The sequence below is a fragment of the Dasypus novemcinctus genome, chromosome 6 (assembly GCF_030445035.2).
Source record: "Dasypus novemcinctus isolate mDasNov1 chromosome 6, mDasNov1.1.hap2, whole genome shotgun sequence".
In the NCBI taxonomy this organism is placed as follows: Eukaryota; Metazoa; Chordata; class Mammalia; order Cingulata; family Dasypodidae; genus Dasypus; species Dasypus novemcinctus.
In genome coordinates, this window is record NC_080678.1 from 38,733,260 (window position 1) to 38,747,709 (window position 14,450).

The following is a 14,450-nucleotide window of genomic DNA, read 5'->3' on the forward strand; positions in this document are numbered from 1 at the left end:
GTGCAAGTGGCAGCCCTGCACACTGCCTGACCTGAGGGCTCAAAGCGCGTCTCTGCCGGCGAGGCCAACTTCTCACCCCGGGGGTTCATGTCCACGGTCAGGCGGCGGGTGGGCAGGCGCAGGGCTGGAAGGGAGGTGAGCTGGTGGGCTTCCCACTCGCAGGGTGCCTGCCTACCCCTGCTCCTGTCCCCGCCGCCCCCCCCCTCTGGTGCTTTCTGTCTTGGGGGTGGGGGGTGGGGCTTGCTATCCTGGAGGCATTGAGGGAGGGCGCGAGCTTGGAGGGTTGTGTCAGCAGCCCTGGTGTTCCTGGCCCTTCTGGGCCAGAGCTGAACCCCCTCCCCACACTGGCCTCTTGTGTTTTGGGAGCGTAGAGCTGGTGTTGTGGCATCAGATCCAGGAGGGGGAAGCCTTCCTGGGGACTTGTTTTGTCATCGCTGGTCCCTGCGAGTGGAGCTCCTGTACAGGTTGGCTGGCGCTGGAGCCGCGTGGGCTGACCTTGGGGAGGCTCTGCTGCTTGCCCCTGTGCCCGCCGCCTCTTCTTTGGACCAGGTTTAGGAGATGGGGCGGCCTCCATCTGCTGAGTCCAGGGGTGCTGGGAAACCTTGGAGAGGCCCAGGAAGGAGGGTAGTGGCGGAGCAACGGGGGAGCTGTGGCTGGGACTGCTGGGCAGGTGGCTTCTCCCTTCCAGGCTTTGGGGGAGTAATTTCTAATTAAAATAGAAAATGAGAAGGAGACATGGGAAGAGCAAGCTATCAACTCTTAAAAGGAAATGAATTTTGTCCTGGGCGTGGAGGGCTAAGTGACAGATGGAAGGCACTAGAAGACAACATAATCTGGAGCCAGGCAAGGGCAGTGCCAGTGGCCTGGGCCTTGGCCTGAGGCTCGGGCTGAGCTGACCTCGGCCTGGCCCTGCCCGTTTGGGGAACGGGGGCTCTTCCCCAGGCCCCTTGGACCCAGTGGAGCCTGTTGGCAGTGGGTCTGGAGCGAAGTGGCATTTTCCACTGGAGTCAGATTTGGGCAAGCCCATGGCCTGTGAAGGACAGAGAGGCCCTCGGGGCAGGCTTAGGACGCAGCACACTGTCCACCAGTTGCCTTGGAGCACAGACTTCAGAGGGCACCGAGGACCCCAAGACCCCCAGCATGTGGCCGTCAAGAGCTCATGATTTCTGGTAGACAGACGTGTGTTCAGGCTCTGCTGCCTGCCTTGCGGTGTCACAAGGGCAGTGTCTTCCCAAGCCTCACTTGTCTCCTCTGTCGATGGGGCTAGTAACAGTACCCTCCTCCTAGGAGGGGTGAGAGGCTTTCAAGAGACCACGTGAGAAGGGGCTGACACAGGGAAGATCAAGAGGGCCTGGAAGGACATTTTGAGGCCAGGGTCACCTTCCCTCCCTCTCCCCTGGGGCTTCCAGCTGGGGGGCCTCTGGAGAGTGCTCACAAATGCCCCCTCTGCAGCGGCCCCCACCCCCTCGCCAGGCCCACCCCCTCTGCTGAGCTGGCCCTGGCCTCTGCCTCAGCCTGCCGTCAGTGGGGTGGTGGGAGGTGGGAGGTGGGGGCTGGAGGGGGGCTGCTGGCCCGCTGCCCCACACGCCTCGGCCGGACCCCCTGCCTGCCCGCCCTCATGGGAACACGTCCACGGCCACACCTACGTGGACCCAGGCTGCCTGGTGGCTCTGCTGGCACCTCCTGGGTGGAGAGCTCGGGGAGCAGGCGAGGTGAGGGGTTTGCTCCTTCAAGGGGGCTCCCAGCCTGACCCCTGAGGACACAGCTGCCTACTGCATTTGCACTGTGGGCCTTGGGGTTTCGGTTTGTTTTGAGTCAAAGATTTTGGACTGCAGGGCTAAGGTGGGTGGTGGGGAGAGGTGACCAGCGAGAGGCCCAGGGCTCTCTGGGGCGTGTTTATGTATGTGTCTCATGTCTAGTGACCGTCACCGTGTTCAGCCGTCCCTGCTTGTGTACCTGTGTGCTACGTGTCCATCAGCGTTCCCGTGTGTGAGCCCACGTTGGTGGCTCTCTGTGCTTGTGACATGTCCTTGTGATTGTAAAGATGTCTGTGCACCCACCTGTGTGTGTGGGGGGGCTAGTTGGTGAGGAGTCAGCCCTCCTGGACCAGCAGGACAGGGCACTGTTGGGAGGAAGTAATTTCCATTTGGAAAATGGTTTTGGCAGTTGCACGTTCGATCTCTTTCTTTGGGCAGATTTCCAGAGCTGCACCCGGTCTTGTGGTTGGATGGTGGGGATGGGGTCAGGGGTGCACAGAGGAGGTGGCAGCAGCAGTGCTGCCCCCCTCCCCTCCCCTCCAACCCCTTTGCTGAGGGGTTGATGTGTGGGTGACCCGCAAAGGCACCCAGACATTAAAGTAGAGGCACATGTCTCCCCCAGGATGATCTCTGGACTTAACAAACCCTAGAATCGGACGGCGTTGAGGGGCAGGGGCCTGTGCGATTGGTTCTCCTTTCACAGAGGGATGCTGTGGCCAAAAGGTGGAAATGTGTGGCTGAGGCCACAGAACTGACATCTCTGAGGGGAAGTCTGGCTCGTCCCTTGTGCAGCAGACTCGCCGCTTTTCCTTTTGTGCTTTCTCAGTTCTTGCTCAGGCAGCGGGGATGGGGGGCCATCAGCTGGCTGTGAGACCCCTGCATGGCACAGACCCCCTGTCCCCCGGCAGCAGCTCCGGAGCATGGGCTGAGGTGTGCCTGGGAGCCGAGGTGCACACGCACCCACTGCCCTCTCGCACCTGTGGGCTCCGGGAGGGTGGGGCCCGGGCCCCTTGACCTCTGTATCCCCTGAACTCAGCCCAGTGCCTGGCCCGCAGTGGGCACCCAGTAGATGCTTGGGGGGTAAGGGAGGGAGTTTGGGGTACAGTCCTGGTCTGGCAGTCCATGGGGCAGTTGGAGCTGGAGGTGTTGTGAGAGGGAGGTGGGCTGAAGCCACCGGGGATGCTTCAGTAGAGGTGAGCCTGAGCTGGGCACCGTGGCCAGGCAAGGTGTGGAAGGGAAGGGAACGCGAGCAGCTATTCTTGGTGGCTCTGAGTACCTGCTCCACACTTGCTGGCTGTGGGACTTTGGGTCAGTCCCTTTGTCTGTCTGAGCCTCAGTGGCCAATTCCGTAAATTGTGGGTGGTAAGGTCTACCTTGCTGGGCTGTAGACAAGATGACCGAGCAAATGGGTACAAAGGGCAGTGTGCCTGGCAACAGTTAGGTCTGTAAATGGGGCATGCGTTTATGGAGGTCTCCACGAGGCCCCTCTGGGCCTGTGCGTGCTTGTGTCTGTGCACGTACGGGTCCCTGGCTCCTCTAAGGACCAAGGCTGCATCCTCCGCGGCCCCCAGCCCTGGCCAGGCCCCCAGGATAGAATGTTCCTTGGGTCTGCATGTCCCCTTCTAGGCACGCCCACAACCTGTGCGTGTGCATGCATGTACACATAAGTGAGTGCAAATTTGTGCAAGAGGCATTAGGGCAACAGGCTGTGTGATATCTGCCCCTCTTGTTCCCTCAGGGGAGGCAGGGGGAGGACAGGGACAGGGAGCTGAACCCAGAAGAGTTATGTAGAACCCCCTTCTGGAATCTTGGGGTGGAGCAGGAGGAAGGGGGGGAGGAGGAGCTGGTCCCTTTTTCAGCAGAGAGGATGTTGGGAGGCACAGCTGTGTGCACATCTGGCTGCTGCAAATGTCAGAGACTGGGTGTTCGGAATGAGAGAGAGCAGGAGGCTGGGTCTGGAGATTAATTTGGCTCTGAAAGGGTCCATCCTGCTCACTGCCTGCCTCCCTCCCTCCCTGCCTCGTCATGAGTTCATTTAGTCTTCCAGGGAGCAGCAAGAGCTGCTGTAGGCATCGCCAGGCGCTCTGGGGGTGGGGATGGATGGGTGGGGGATAGGGTGCTGATACGGCCCCTAGTCCTGAGTCCGAAACAACCAAGATGTGTACCCGGGAGCTGCGGCGGCTGTGGAGAAATGGACTTGGGTGGCAGGGGGGTCCATGTAGAGGAGAGGGGCCCGAGCATGCTGCGGGCCAGCTGGATCCCACTGGGAAGGGCTGTGCGGGGCGATAGGTCTGAGTTCAGAGCTCAGCTCGGCCGCTGACCAGCTATGTGACGTGGGCAAGTGATCGGCCTCTCCAAGCTTCTGTTTCCTCATCTGTAAAATGGGGCACTTGATACTCCTTAGGTCTCTATCGCTCTATAACAAATTACCCCCAAACTTACAACATCACACGTTATCTCACAGGTTTGTGGGTCGGGAATCTGGGCGCCGCTTAGCTCGGTGCCTCTGGCTCAGTGTTTGTCATCAGGTCGCAGTCAGGTGGTCACCTGGGGCTGCCGTGTGGCTGAAGGGTTGGTCTGGAGGGGACACACAACCAAGCTCACTGCAATGGTTGTTGGCAGGCCGTGGTGCCTGGGCACACGGGCTTCTCCACAGTGACCTCAGACATAGCTGCTGACTCCCCCGGAGAAAGTGACCCGAGAGAGCAAGCAAGGGCCACCAAGATGGGAGCCACCGTCTCTGTATAACCCAGTCTTACTTTGGTTGTAATTTGAATTGTTAGAAGTCGTTAGGTCCAGCCCCCCTCGAGGGCATGAATGCCAGGCGGTGAGAACCCCGGGGGCCCTGTTAGAGGCTGCTTGCTGCAGAGACCTCCACTGCAGGGAGCTGGGAGGCTGAGATGAGCCGTACGTGACAGGCATTTGGACCGGTGCTGGGCACACAATAAACAGTCAGTCCTTATGGTCTTCCTTTCCCATTTCTTTTCTCCTGCAGGTAACTGGGGAGCTATTGAAAGTTCTTGAGCAGGCAGGGCTGTTGTCAGGCATGTAAGAGGGATCTTGGTGCTGGGCAGTGAAGGAAGCTGCTCCCTTTAGTTCCCTTTTTCTCAAACAGGACACTAGACAGGGCAGGACAATTGCCAATTGAGCGGTAGATTGAAGAATTGAACACTGGCAATTAATTCAACAACTTTTATTGAGTACCTGCTATAATTGTACTCTGAGCCGTGCGCTGGGGAAACAGCAGTGCAAAGGCCAGATGTCTCATTCCTCAGGAGGCTCGCAGTCATTAGGGAGACAGGCAGGCACAGATAACCCTGCACATTTCCCACCCTGAAAGCTGAACTCATCTGAGTGACGCCAGCTGCTCACTGCTCCGGGGGATGGACATAACCTGTAACCTTCTGGAATCAGAGAAGGAAAGTTGATGCAGTGTACACAATGGATGCCTCCGGGCATTCGGCCCCAATTCTGTGGGGAACCGGCTGAGAAAGGCTGCCCCGTTAGCAGGAGCCAGCAACTAGTGAATGGTGCTTCTTGGCTGCCTAAGTGCTCTCCCGAATTCCCATGAGGGGGCAGGCAGTAGCACCCCCATTTCACAGATGTGGAGGGATGTGGAAGGCTAAGAATGATGTTCTTGGTCGGCCCCTGGGGGCCTGCTAGGGGACGGTCCCAGTCCCGGGCCCTGCGCAGGCAGGACCAGTGGTGGCAGTGGTGGTAACGGCGGGGGGCGGGCACATAACCCACTCACTGTGCGTTCTGCATGCGGGCGCCTCAGCTGACAGCAGGCCCTCACTGGGGACAGCTGCGAACGGAAGTGGCCAAAAAGAAGGCAGTAGGAGGTGGACAGGAGTCAAATGGCCAGCATGTTGGAGGGCCGAGAAGGGAGAGATCCTGGTGGGCCGGGGGCGAGTGGGCAGGGGAGCTGGTCCAGTGGCCTTTTGTTCTCAGGGACCTCCTTCCACCTGGAGTACTGGGGGCTGGGAGGGGGTCATCTGCACCCAAGGAGGGGAGCAGAAAGGCAAGCTTGGGTGGCTGGGCTGTCCCGGGGCTCACCTCTCCCCTCCCACCCCGCCAGTGGAAATGGCTTCCAACTCCCTGGTCATTGCTGGAAAGGGCCCATGGGGTGGGGAGGGGGCAGCTCCCTTCTGCTCCAGTGAGTCCCTCTCTGCTGAAGCCGGCGCGGGGTCACAGCTCCTCTGGGGTTGGGTTTGGTGCCTGAGTCTGGCTTGGGATGCTCATACTGCCTTTTTGGCTGGGATTTCACGGTGTAAGTGGAGGCCAAGGACTTGCCCGGTTCCAAGAGGGGGCACCTCCTGGGCTTTGGGGTTCTGGCACCGGCTTTGGGGGTCTTGTTAGATGTCTCTACTGCCTGGGGGTGATGGGGAGCTCTAATGGTCAGAAATCCCCTCCTTCCTTTCCTCTCTCTTAACAAGGACCTAGTGAGTCAGTTTGTTTTTCATTGACGGACAATTTATATGCAATAAAATTCATCTTTTTAAAGTGTATGGTTTGTGTAACCACCACCTCAGTCAAGATACAGAACATTCCATCACCACAAAAAGCTCTTCCCTCCCCCAAACCCTTGGCAACCACTGATCTGTCCCTGTAGTTTTACCTTTACTAGAATGTCCGACAAGTTGAATCACTTGCCACCTTGGGCTTAGCACAATGCTTTTGAGGTTCATTCGTGGTTTGTTCATTTTTATGGCTCAGTAGTAGTCCATTGTTTGGCCGTATCCCCTTTGCCAGGTGAAGGACTTTGAGCTGTTTGCAGTTTGGGTCTTTTCTCAATACCTCCGTCTGCATTTGCCTACAGGTCATCATGTAGATACGGGTTTTCATTCCTCTTGGGGATCTAGGAGTGCTGGGCTACTTGGTAGGTGCTTACCTTTAGAAGAAGCTATCAGAGCCCTCTGCATCCCACCAGCATGGCTGATGGTTGGAAGCATGGTCTGCAGACTTTGTTTTGGTGGCAGACAGATGTGTATCATGGAGCCATGTCCCCACAGTGAGCTACATGAGGTGGTTTTAGATGGCAGATGGATGAACATTTTTTGTTTACACCTTACAAGTGTGCAAGTGGCTGTATTTTAATGTGCATTAAAATAAATGTACCCAGCACACCAAACCCATGATTTCTTGCATACAAATGCTTACTGGCTAATGACGCAGGAGGCAGATCGCCTGGGTTTGGCTTGAAGAGCCCCTCCTGCTGGCTGTGACCTTGGGCAGATCACTTCATCTCTCCGAGGCCCAGCTTTGTCAAAGGAAAAATGGACTGATATGTCCCTCCCCGCCTCCTAAACTTGCTGTGAGGATAAAATGGGGACAGTGTGTGTAAAACCCCCCGTGTAGAGTCTGGCACTTGTGTTTGATAAATGGCTCTCATTGTTATAGGATGTTGTGTGTGTGCTGCTTTATACATCATGTGTAATATATGCATGTGTGCACCTGTGCAAATTGACACCTGGTTTAGGGCAGGGAAGAGTCCCTTCCTTCCTGGCTCTTCTTGAGTCCCAATTCTGTCCAGGTACGCACAAGTGTATGTGTGTACCCTGGACGGGTCTGGTGAGGCCACCTGTCTGGATGTATGTTGCCCCCCCAGGGACCAGGTGCCCCTCTCCCCTTCTCCGCCTGCTGTGTAGTCAGCTGGGCCTGTGCTGTTCGGGCCACAGCCTCCACCCCCCACCGGACCCTGGCCTGGCAGGGGGCTCTGCACTCCTGGATCTGCCCTGCAAAAGGTCAGGCAGAGGGATCCCCCTTGGGGAATGGCCCTTCCAGGACCTGGATCTCTGGCCGGTGGGTGTCTCCACCACCATATTTGCCCCAAGCCATTGCTTCCTGGAACTTTACGCCATGCTCCAGGACCCCAGCTGGGGTGGGTTGGGAGAAAAGGAAGGATTTTGAAGGCAGCTGAGGCCCTGCAGTGGGTTCGTGGATTCTGGGTGGAGGCAGGGACCCCAGAAGAGAGGCACTAATCAGCTGCTGGGGCAGTAGGTTTAAAAAACAACACTGCTGGGAAACGGACTTTGGCTCAGTGGTTAGGGCGTCCGTCTACCACATGGGAGGCCCGCGGTTCAAGCCCCGGGCCTCCTTGACCCGTGTGGAGCTGGCCCATGTGCAGTGCTGATGCGCGCAAGCAGTGCTGATGTGCGCAAGGAGTGCCGTGCCACACAGGGGTGTCCCCCGCGTAGGGGAGCCCCACGCGCAAGGAGTGCACCCATAAGGAGAGCCGCCCAGCGCGAAGGAGGGAGCAGCCTGCCGAGGAATGGCGCCGCCCACACTTCCCGTGCCGCTGATGACAACAGAAGCGGACAAAGAAACAAGACGCAGCAAAAAGACACAGAAAACAGACAACCGGGGGAGGGGAGGGGAATTAAATAAATAGAAATAAATCTTTAAAAAACAAAACAAAACAAAACAAAACAAAACAACAACACTGCTTTATTGAGGTATAACTGACGTGCACTGAACTACAGTTTGGGTCTATTCTCAATTCCGCCGTTCTGCATTTACCTATAGGTCAATGCACTAAACTGTACAGTTTGATAAGTTTTGACATAGGTATACACCCATGAAACCATTCCCACGGTCAAGATAATAAACTTCTCCATCCACCCCATACATTTCCCTGTGCTCCTTTGTAATCCCGCCCTCTCCTCTCTCCTGCCATCCCCAGGTGAGCACCTATCTACTTTTTATCACCAGAGCTTAGTTTGCATTTTCTAGAATTTTATAAAAATGGGACTCAGTGGGAAGGAGAGGAAGCGTTGAAGGGAACTGAGGCCCTGCAGTGGTCCATAGATTGTATACTCTTTCTCTCTCTCTCTTCCCCACCCCACCCGCCGGCTTCTTTCACTCAGCATAATGATTTTGAAATTCATGCGTGTTGTTCCATGTATCAATACTTCATTCATTTTCATCGATGCGCAGTATTCCATTGTATGGCTATCCATTTACCCAGGAGACTTTTTTCCCCTTTTATGCTTTTAACCTGTGAATGTGTTACTTTCATCAGCAGGAATTAAAAAAAAAAAAAAAAAAAAATCAGAGTCAAGCTGTGTTTGCCCTTTGCCTCAGACAGACCCTTCCTTGGAATGATGGCCCCTCCTCTGCACTGACCCGAGGCCACTGGGCTTCTTCCAGGAAGACTTCCCACACTGTCAGGGTCTCCAGGAGCAGTTCAGCCTGTCATAGCTGGGTCGCCAATGCCCTTGAGCACTGTCCCGTGGTGCCAGTCTTGTCTCCTTGGTGAGAACAAGACTAGTTTCTCTCCCTGCCCCCTGCCCCCAGAGGGCCTGGCCTGCAGGAAGCTGCTCGGGAGGGGACTGGAGGCCCATGGATGCATCTGGCTGTGGACACGGGTGCCTGGGGCCCGCCTGGGAAGGAGGAAGCAAGGAGGCAAAGCGGTACAAAGCTATGGGAAGCCAGCCTGTTGAGAGGCCTGGGCCTGCCGGGATCCCGGGCTTCCTCCCTCCTTCCCTCTCCCTGCGCCCCCCTCTTCTGGTCTCCTTCTGAGAAGGCTCTTCTCCTCCTCCAGGGAATGGAGAGCCTCTGGGCAGGCCCCCTGCTGACCCAGCTCTTTGCATTATTACATTTCTGCCTCAGAGCAACCAACATTGAAATGTCCCATTTGTGGCTGTCTGCTCACATGTCCCATCTCCGCCCCCCTCCGGGTCTCTGTTCCCCCACCATGAGAGGCTGGGCTGGGGACTCAGCTTTTGGATGAACATGTCCGGGAAGGTGTGTAGCCCCCCTGCCCCAGCCCCTGAGGCTGGGTATCAGTGCTGCCCGATAGAGGCCAGCTGACCCGGCCAGCCCTTGTGCCGGAGAGGTCACGCAGCCTGTGAGTGACAGGCGCGATCCACCCCACACCCTAGTGCTCTCCTGCCCACTGTCTCCAGGATGCCAATGGCACGTGCCTGTAAAGCGCCTTCTCCTGAACCACTCCTGAGCACTCCAGCTCCTTTGGAGGTGTGGCAGAGCTACCTGCACAAGGAAGAGCTGCGCCTCCTTGACCCATCTGAGTTCCCGTGTGGGGAGACCGGGTGAAGCGGAGCAGGCAGGCAGGCAGGCAGGGCAGTGTAACTCCGGAAGGAAGCCTGGGAGTGGAGGGGGGAGGCTGCCCTGAGTGGGGGGGTGGGCCCGGCCCTGGAGCCGTCCTGCAGAGGCTGTCCCCACTCACCTTCTGCTCTCAAAATGGCAGCCCTGTGGTCACCAGCTCCAATGCCGCCTCCTCCTCCGGGAAGCCCTCTTGAGAAATGACCTGTCACTGGGTCCCTTTGGTGTTTATCTCTGCCTTTTTGCAACATGATTTCTGTCTGTGCCTTATTTCCTTCCTGGACTGTTGGCTTCTTGAGAACACGATTCATGTACATTTCATGCCTGATCTCCAGTGCCTGGGACCAGGCCTGGTGTTCAACAGATACATAATGAACGTTTGATGAATGAAATAAATTGATACATAAATGATGGTGGTAGTGAGTGACAGTGAATGGTGGTAGTAAATGGTACTTTACTGTGATGGCAGATGGTGGAAGGCAGATAGTGTTGAATACAGTGAAGAGCAGTAGATAGCACATGGTGGTGGTGGGAGGTGATGGGTGAAGGGTGATGGTAGATGGTGGGAGGTGATGGGTGAAGGGTGATGGTAGATGGTGGGAGGTGATGGGTGAAGGGTGGAGGTACATGGTGGGAGGTGATGGGTGAAGGGTGATGGTAGATGGTGGTGGGAAGTGAAGGGTGATGGTAGATGATGGTGGCAGGAGGTGATGAGTGAAAGATGGAGGTAAATGGTGGTGGTGGGAGGCGATGGGTGAAGGGTGATGGGTGAAGGGTGGAGGTACATGATGGATGATGGGTGAAGGGTGATGGTAGATGGTGGTGGGAGGTGAAGGGTGATGGTAGATGATGGTGGCAGGAGGTGATGAGTGAGAGGTGGAGGTAAATGGTGGTGGTGGGAGGTGATGGGTGAAGGGTGGAGGTAGGTGGTGAAGTAGAAAATAGCAATAGATGGTAGCAGGAGAAGGATGGTAGTAAAGGGTGATGGTGGTGTGGATGGTGATGCGAGTGGAACTAGTGGGCAGTGGGGCTCTAGGGAACCAAGGTCCTGCTCTTAGGCCTGCCAAGTTCTCTGATGCCATGGCCTGTTTCTTTGCAGACTCCATCGGGGGCTCCTTCCCCGTCCCCTCTCACCGATGCCATCACAAGCAGAAGCACTGCCCACCGGTGCTGCCCAGCGGGGGACTCCCAGCCACACCGCTGCTCTTCCACCCTCACACCAAGGGCTCCCAGATCCTCATGGACCTCAGCCACAAGGCCGTCAAGAGGCAGGCCAGCTTCTGCAATGCCATCACCTTCAGCAACCGCCCGGTCCTCATCTACGAGCAAGTCAGGCTGAAGGTGGGGCCTCCTCCCTGCCCTCCTCCCTGCCTCCCCTGTGCCTCAGTCACTGCCTCGTTGTCCCCAACACGACACCCTGCCCCTTCTCTTTCCTCTACCACACTCCTTTCCTTCCCTCATCCCTCTTCCTTACTCCTCTTCTCCTTTCTCAACCTTCCTAGGATGACAGAGAGGAAAGCAGGGAGGGGAGTGGCCATGGCCCAGCAGCCTGGGGGTGGGAGGAGGCGCCCTGGAAGAGAGAAATGGGCTTGGGTGGGGGGCGAGCTGGGGAGGGTGACACCTCCTGGGAGTCTGCTCGAGGGTGGTCTGCCATGAAGGGCGCACCTTCTCTGCCTTGTGCTTGGTCTGCCTGACCCGGTCGGCGCGCCTGAGGCCACCGCCCTGTCGCCTAGATCACCAAGAAGCAGTGCTGCTGGAGCGGGGCCCTGCGCCTGGGCTTCACCAGCCGGGACCCGTCCCGCATCCACCCTGACTCGCTGCCCAAGTACGCCTGCCCCGACCTGGTGTCCCAGAGCGGCTTCTGGGCCAAGGCGCTGCCCGAGGAGTTTGCCAATGAGGGCAACATCATCGCCTTCTGGGTGGACAAGAAGGGCCGCGTCTTCTACCGCATCAACGACTCGGCCGCCATGCTCTTCTTCAACGGCGTCCGCACGGCCGACCCGCTCTGGGCCCTGGTGGACGTCTACGGCCTCACGCGGGGCGTCCAGCTGCTTGGTGAGTGTCCGCTCCCCTGAGGTTCGGGGCACACCGCGTGACCTCCACACGCCGTGGCCGGGCCCTGCGCGGTCCCAGCAGGTGGGGGTACCCCTTTCCCGTGGGCCACAGCCCCAGGGCCGAGGGTGCGCAGTGGGGGCTCCGGGAGCCTGTGCGTGAGCCGCAGAGAGCGCCCTTCCTCCTGCCCGTGGCTTTGGCAGGCGGAGCCCAGGTGAGATTTCTGCCCCGCTCGCCCTTGATTGTGCCCCTGAGGGGCAATCATAAGGGGCGGGCTTGAAGGCCCCCCTCCCACGCCTTTCCCAGGGGGTAATCATAATCTTGCCGGTAATTCACAGGCACCCAGGGGCTTCTCGTTGCCTGTTCCCATAGCAACCCAGGGAGGCAGCTCCCCTTCCGAGCCCATAGAGACAGAGACTCAGGCTCTGGGAGGCCAGGCACTCTCCCCCAGAGGCCAGTGGGTGAGTGGTGGAGCCAGCACCCCTGAGTCTGCCCAACTCCAAAGCCGGCTCTTTTTATTTTTATTTTTATTTTTATTTTTTATTTTTTTTATTTATTTTTTATTATTTTTTAAAAATATTACATTCAAAAAATTTGAGGTCCCATTCAACCCCACCGCCCCCACCCCCCACTCCCCCCACAGCAACACTCTCTCCCATCATCATGACACATCCATTGCACCTGGTAAGTACATCTCTGAGCATCACTGCACCCCATAGTCAAAGGTCCACATCATAGCCCACACTCTCCCACGTTCCATACAGCGGGCCCTGGGGTGATCTACAATGTCCTGTAATTGTCCATGAAGCACCACCCAGGACAACTCCACATCCCGAAAATGCCTCCCCATCTCATCTCTTCCTCCCATTCCCCGCACCCAGCAGCCACCATGGCCACCCTTCCCACGCCCATGCCACATTTTCTCTGTGGACATTGGATTGGTTGTGTCCATTGCACATCTATGTCAAGTGGGGGCTTGGATTCCACATGGATACTGGATGCAATCCTCCTGCTTTCAGTTGTAGACACTCTAGGCTCCATGGTGTGGTGGTTGACCTTCTTCAACTCGATGTTAGCTGAGTGGGCTAAGTCCAATAAATCAGAGTGTAGGATTTGAAGTCTGTTGAGGCTCAGGGCCTGGCTATCATTTTTTCAGTCCAGAGATTCAAATCCCCCAAATATATCTCAAACCCCAGCACCAACTACAATTCCAGTAAAGTAGCATGCGAGTCTTGTGAAAAGAGATCCCCTCTGAGTCCAGTTCCATCACCCAGAAACACCATCTCCAAAGAAGGGCCATCTGCCATGGCAGTGAACCCCATCTGCCATGACCATAGAACCTGTGGGTCTCTTTATCCCTCATAAGAACCAATACCTGGGGTTGTATCTACTTTATCTGTCTCTTAGGCTCTGCTCAGTTGTGCATAAGGGCATTCCTTCTGACAACCTCCAGACTCTTTTTTAGAGACTCGTAGCCTTATAATCTCATTTCTCCTTTGCAATCCCACATTTTATCCTCTAGCTTTCTTTCTACCAACATATATGACCCAAAACTTCCCCTTTCAACCACATTCACATGCATATTTCAGTGCTGTTAATTAAATACCTACCTTGCTATATCACCTCTATCCATTTCCATACTATTACAGTCAACATAATTATAAATTCTGCACAGATTAAGCGTTGGCTCACCATTCTCTACTCCCATTCTGTCTCAAAATGGAAGTTTTTTGCTTCAATGGACAAAGCCAGCTCTTAGCCCCTGAGCTCTGTAGCCTTCCAGGACTCTGTCCCAACTCCTGCCCTAGGGCTTTTTGGGTAAAGGCGGTGAGGCATTAGGGGGCTAGGACTCTTCAAACTGCTTCCAGTTCCCAGGGCTGGAAGGGGCCTCAGAGAGGCTCAGAATACTCAGGGTCACACTGGTCAAGTTGGGACTAGACCTCAGGTGACCTGAGTCCCAGTCCAGGATTCTTTGCCCCTGGCTACACTCGTGAATATACGAGTGTGTGCATGCTGGCAGCTAGAATCTACACACAAATCAGCCCTCTGGCAACTAGCTCTGTCTCCAGGCAGAGCCTGCATGAGCCTGCTTCATCTGTGGAATGGGTTGGTGGGAGGATCACCTGCAATTAAAGAGGCTGCGCTGAAGTGCCCGGCACAGCCCTGGAGACGTCAGTACTCAGCCCGGTTCCTCTAGCTCCCATCCCCGCCCCCACCCCTGCAGAGAAGTCCCATGGAGGTGGTTGAAAAGCTTTTTACCTTTCTGACTTCAGAGCCTAGAAACAGAGGAGCTCTTCTTTTAAAACACCTTTATTTGGAGTAAAAGGATAGTGAAAGGAAAAACAAAGAAATGAGTAATTGTCAAAAGCCTTTCTGTTGAGTTTCAAGCGGACGATGATTTAATCAATCAATAGTTTGGGGACTTTCTGTTTCTGAACTCAATAAAAGTGCTTTTATATTGCTATAAGAGCTCGAACCCAGGTGTTCCCAGTCTCAGCTCCCAGGGAAGAGGGCCTCTTATCTGCTTCCCATTTCCCCAGTCAACTGGGTGCTCCCGCAGGGCCTCTACCTGCTAGA

At 56.2% G+C, this 14,450-nt stretch overlaps 1 protein-coding gene across 2 annotated transcripts in view; it reads left to right on the plus strand.

The window, feature by feature from the left end:
* Positions 1-14,450, plus strand: part of NEURL1 (neuralized E3 ubiquitin protein ligase 1) — a 95,936-nt gene that overhangs the window by 65,319 nt on the left and 16,167 nt on the right. For both annotated transcript variants that reach the window (XM_004473992.4, XM_004473993.3), the window contains exons 2-3: positions 10,921-11,162; positions 11,555-11,876. In XM_004473992.4, coding sequence (XP_004474049.1) covers positions 10,921-11,162; positions 11,555-11,876 — 564 coding nt within the window. The remainder of the gene's footprint in view (positions 1-10,920; positions 11,163-11,554; positions 11,877-14,450) is intronic.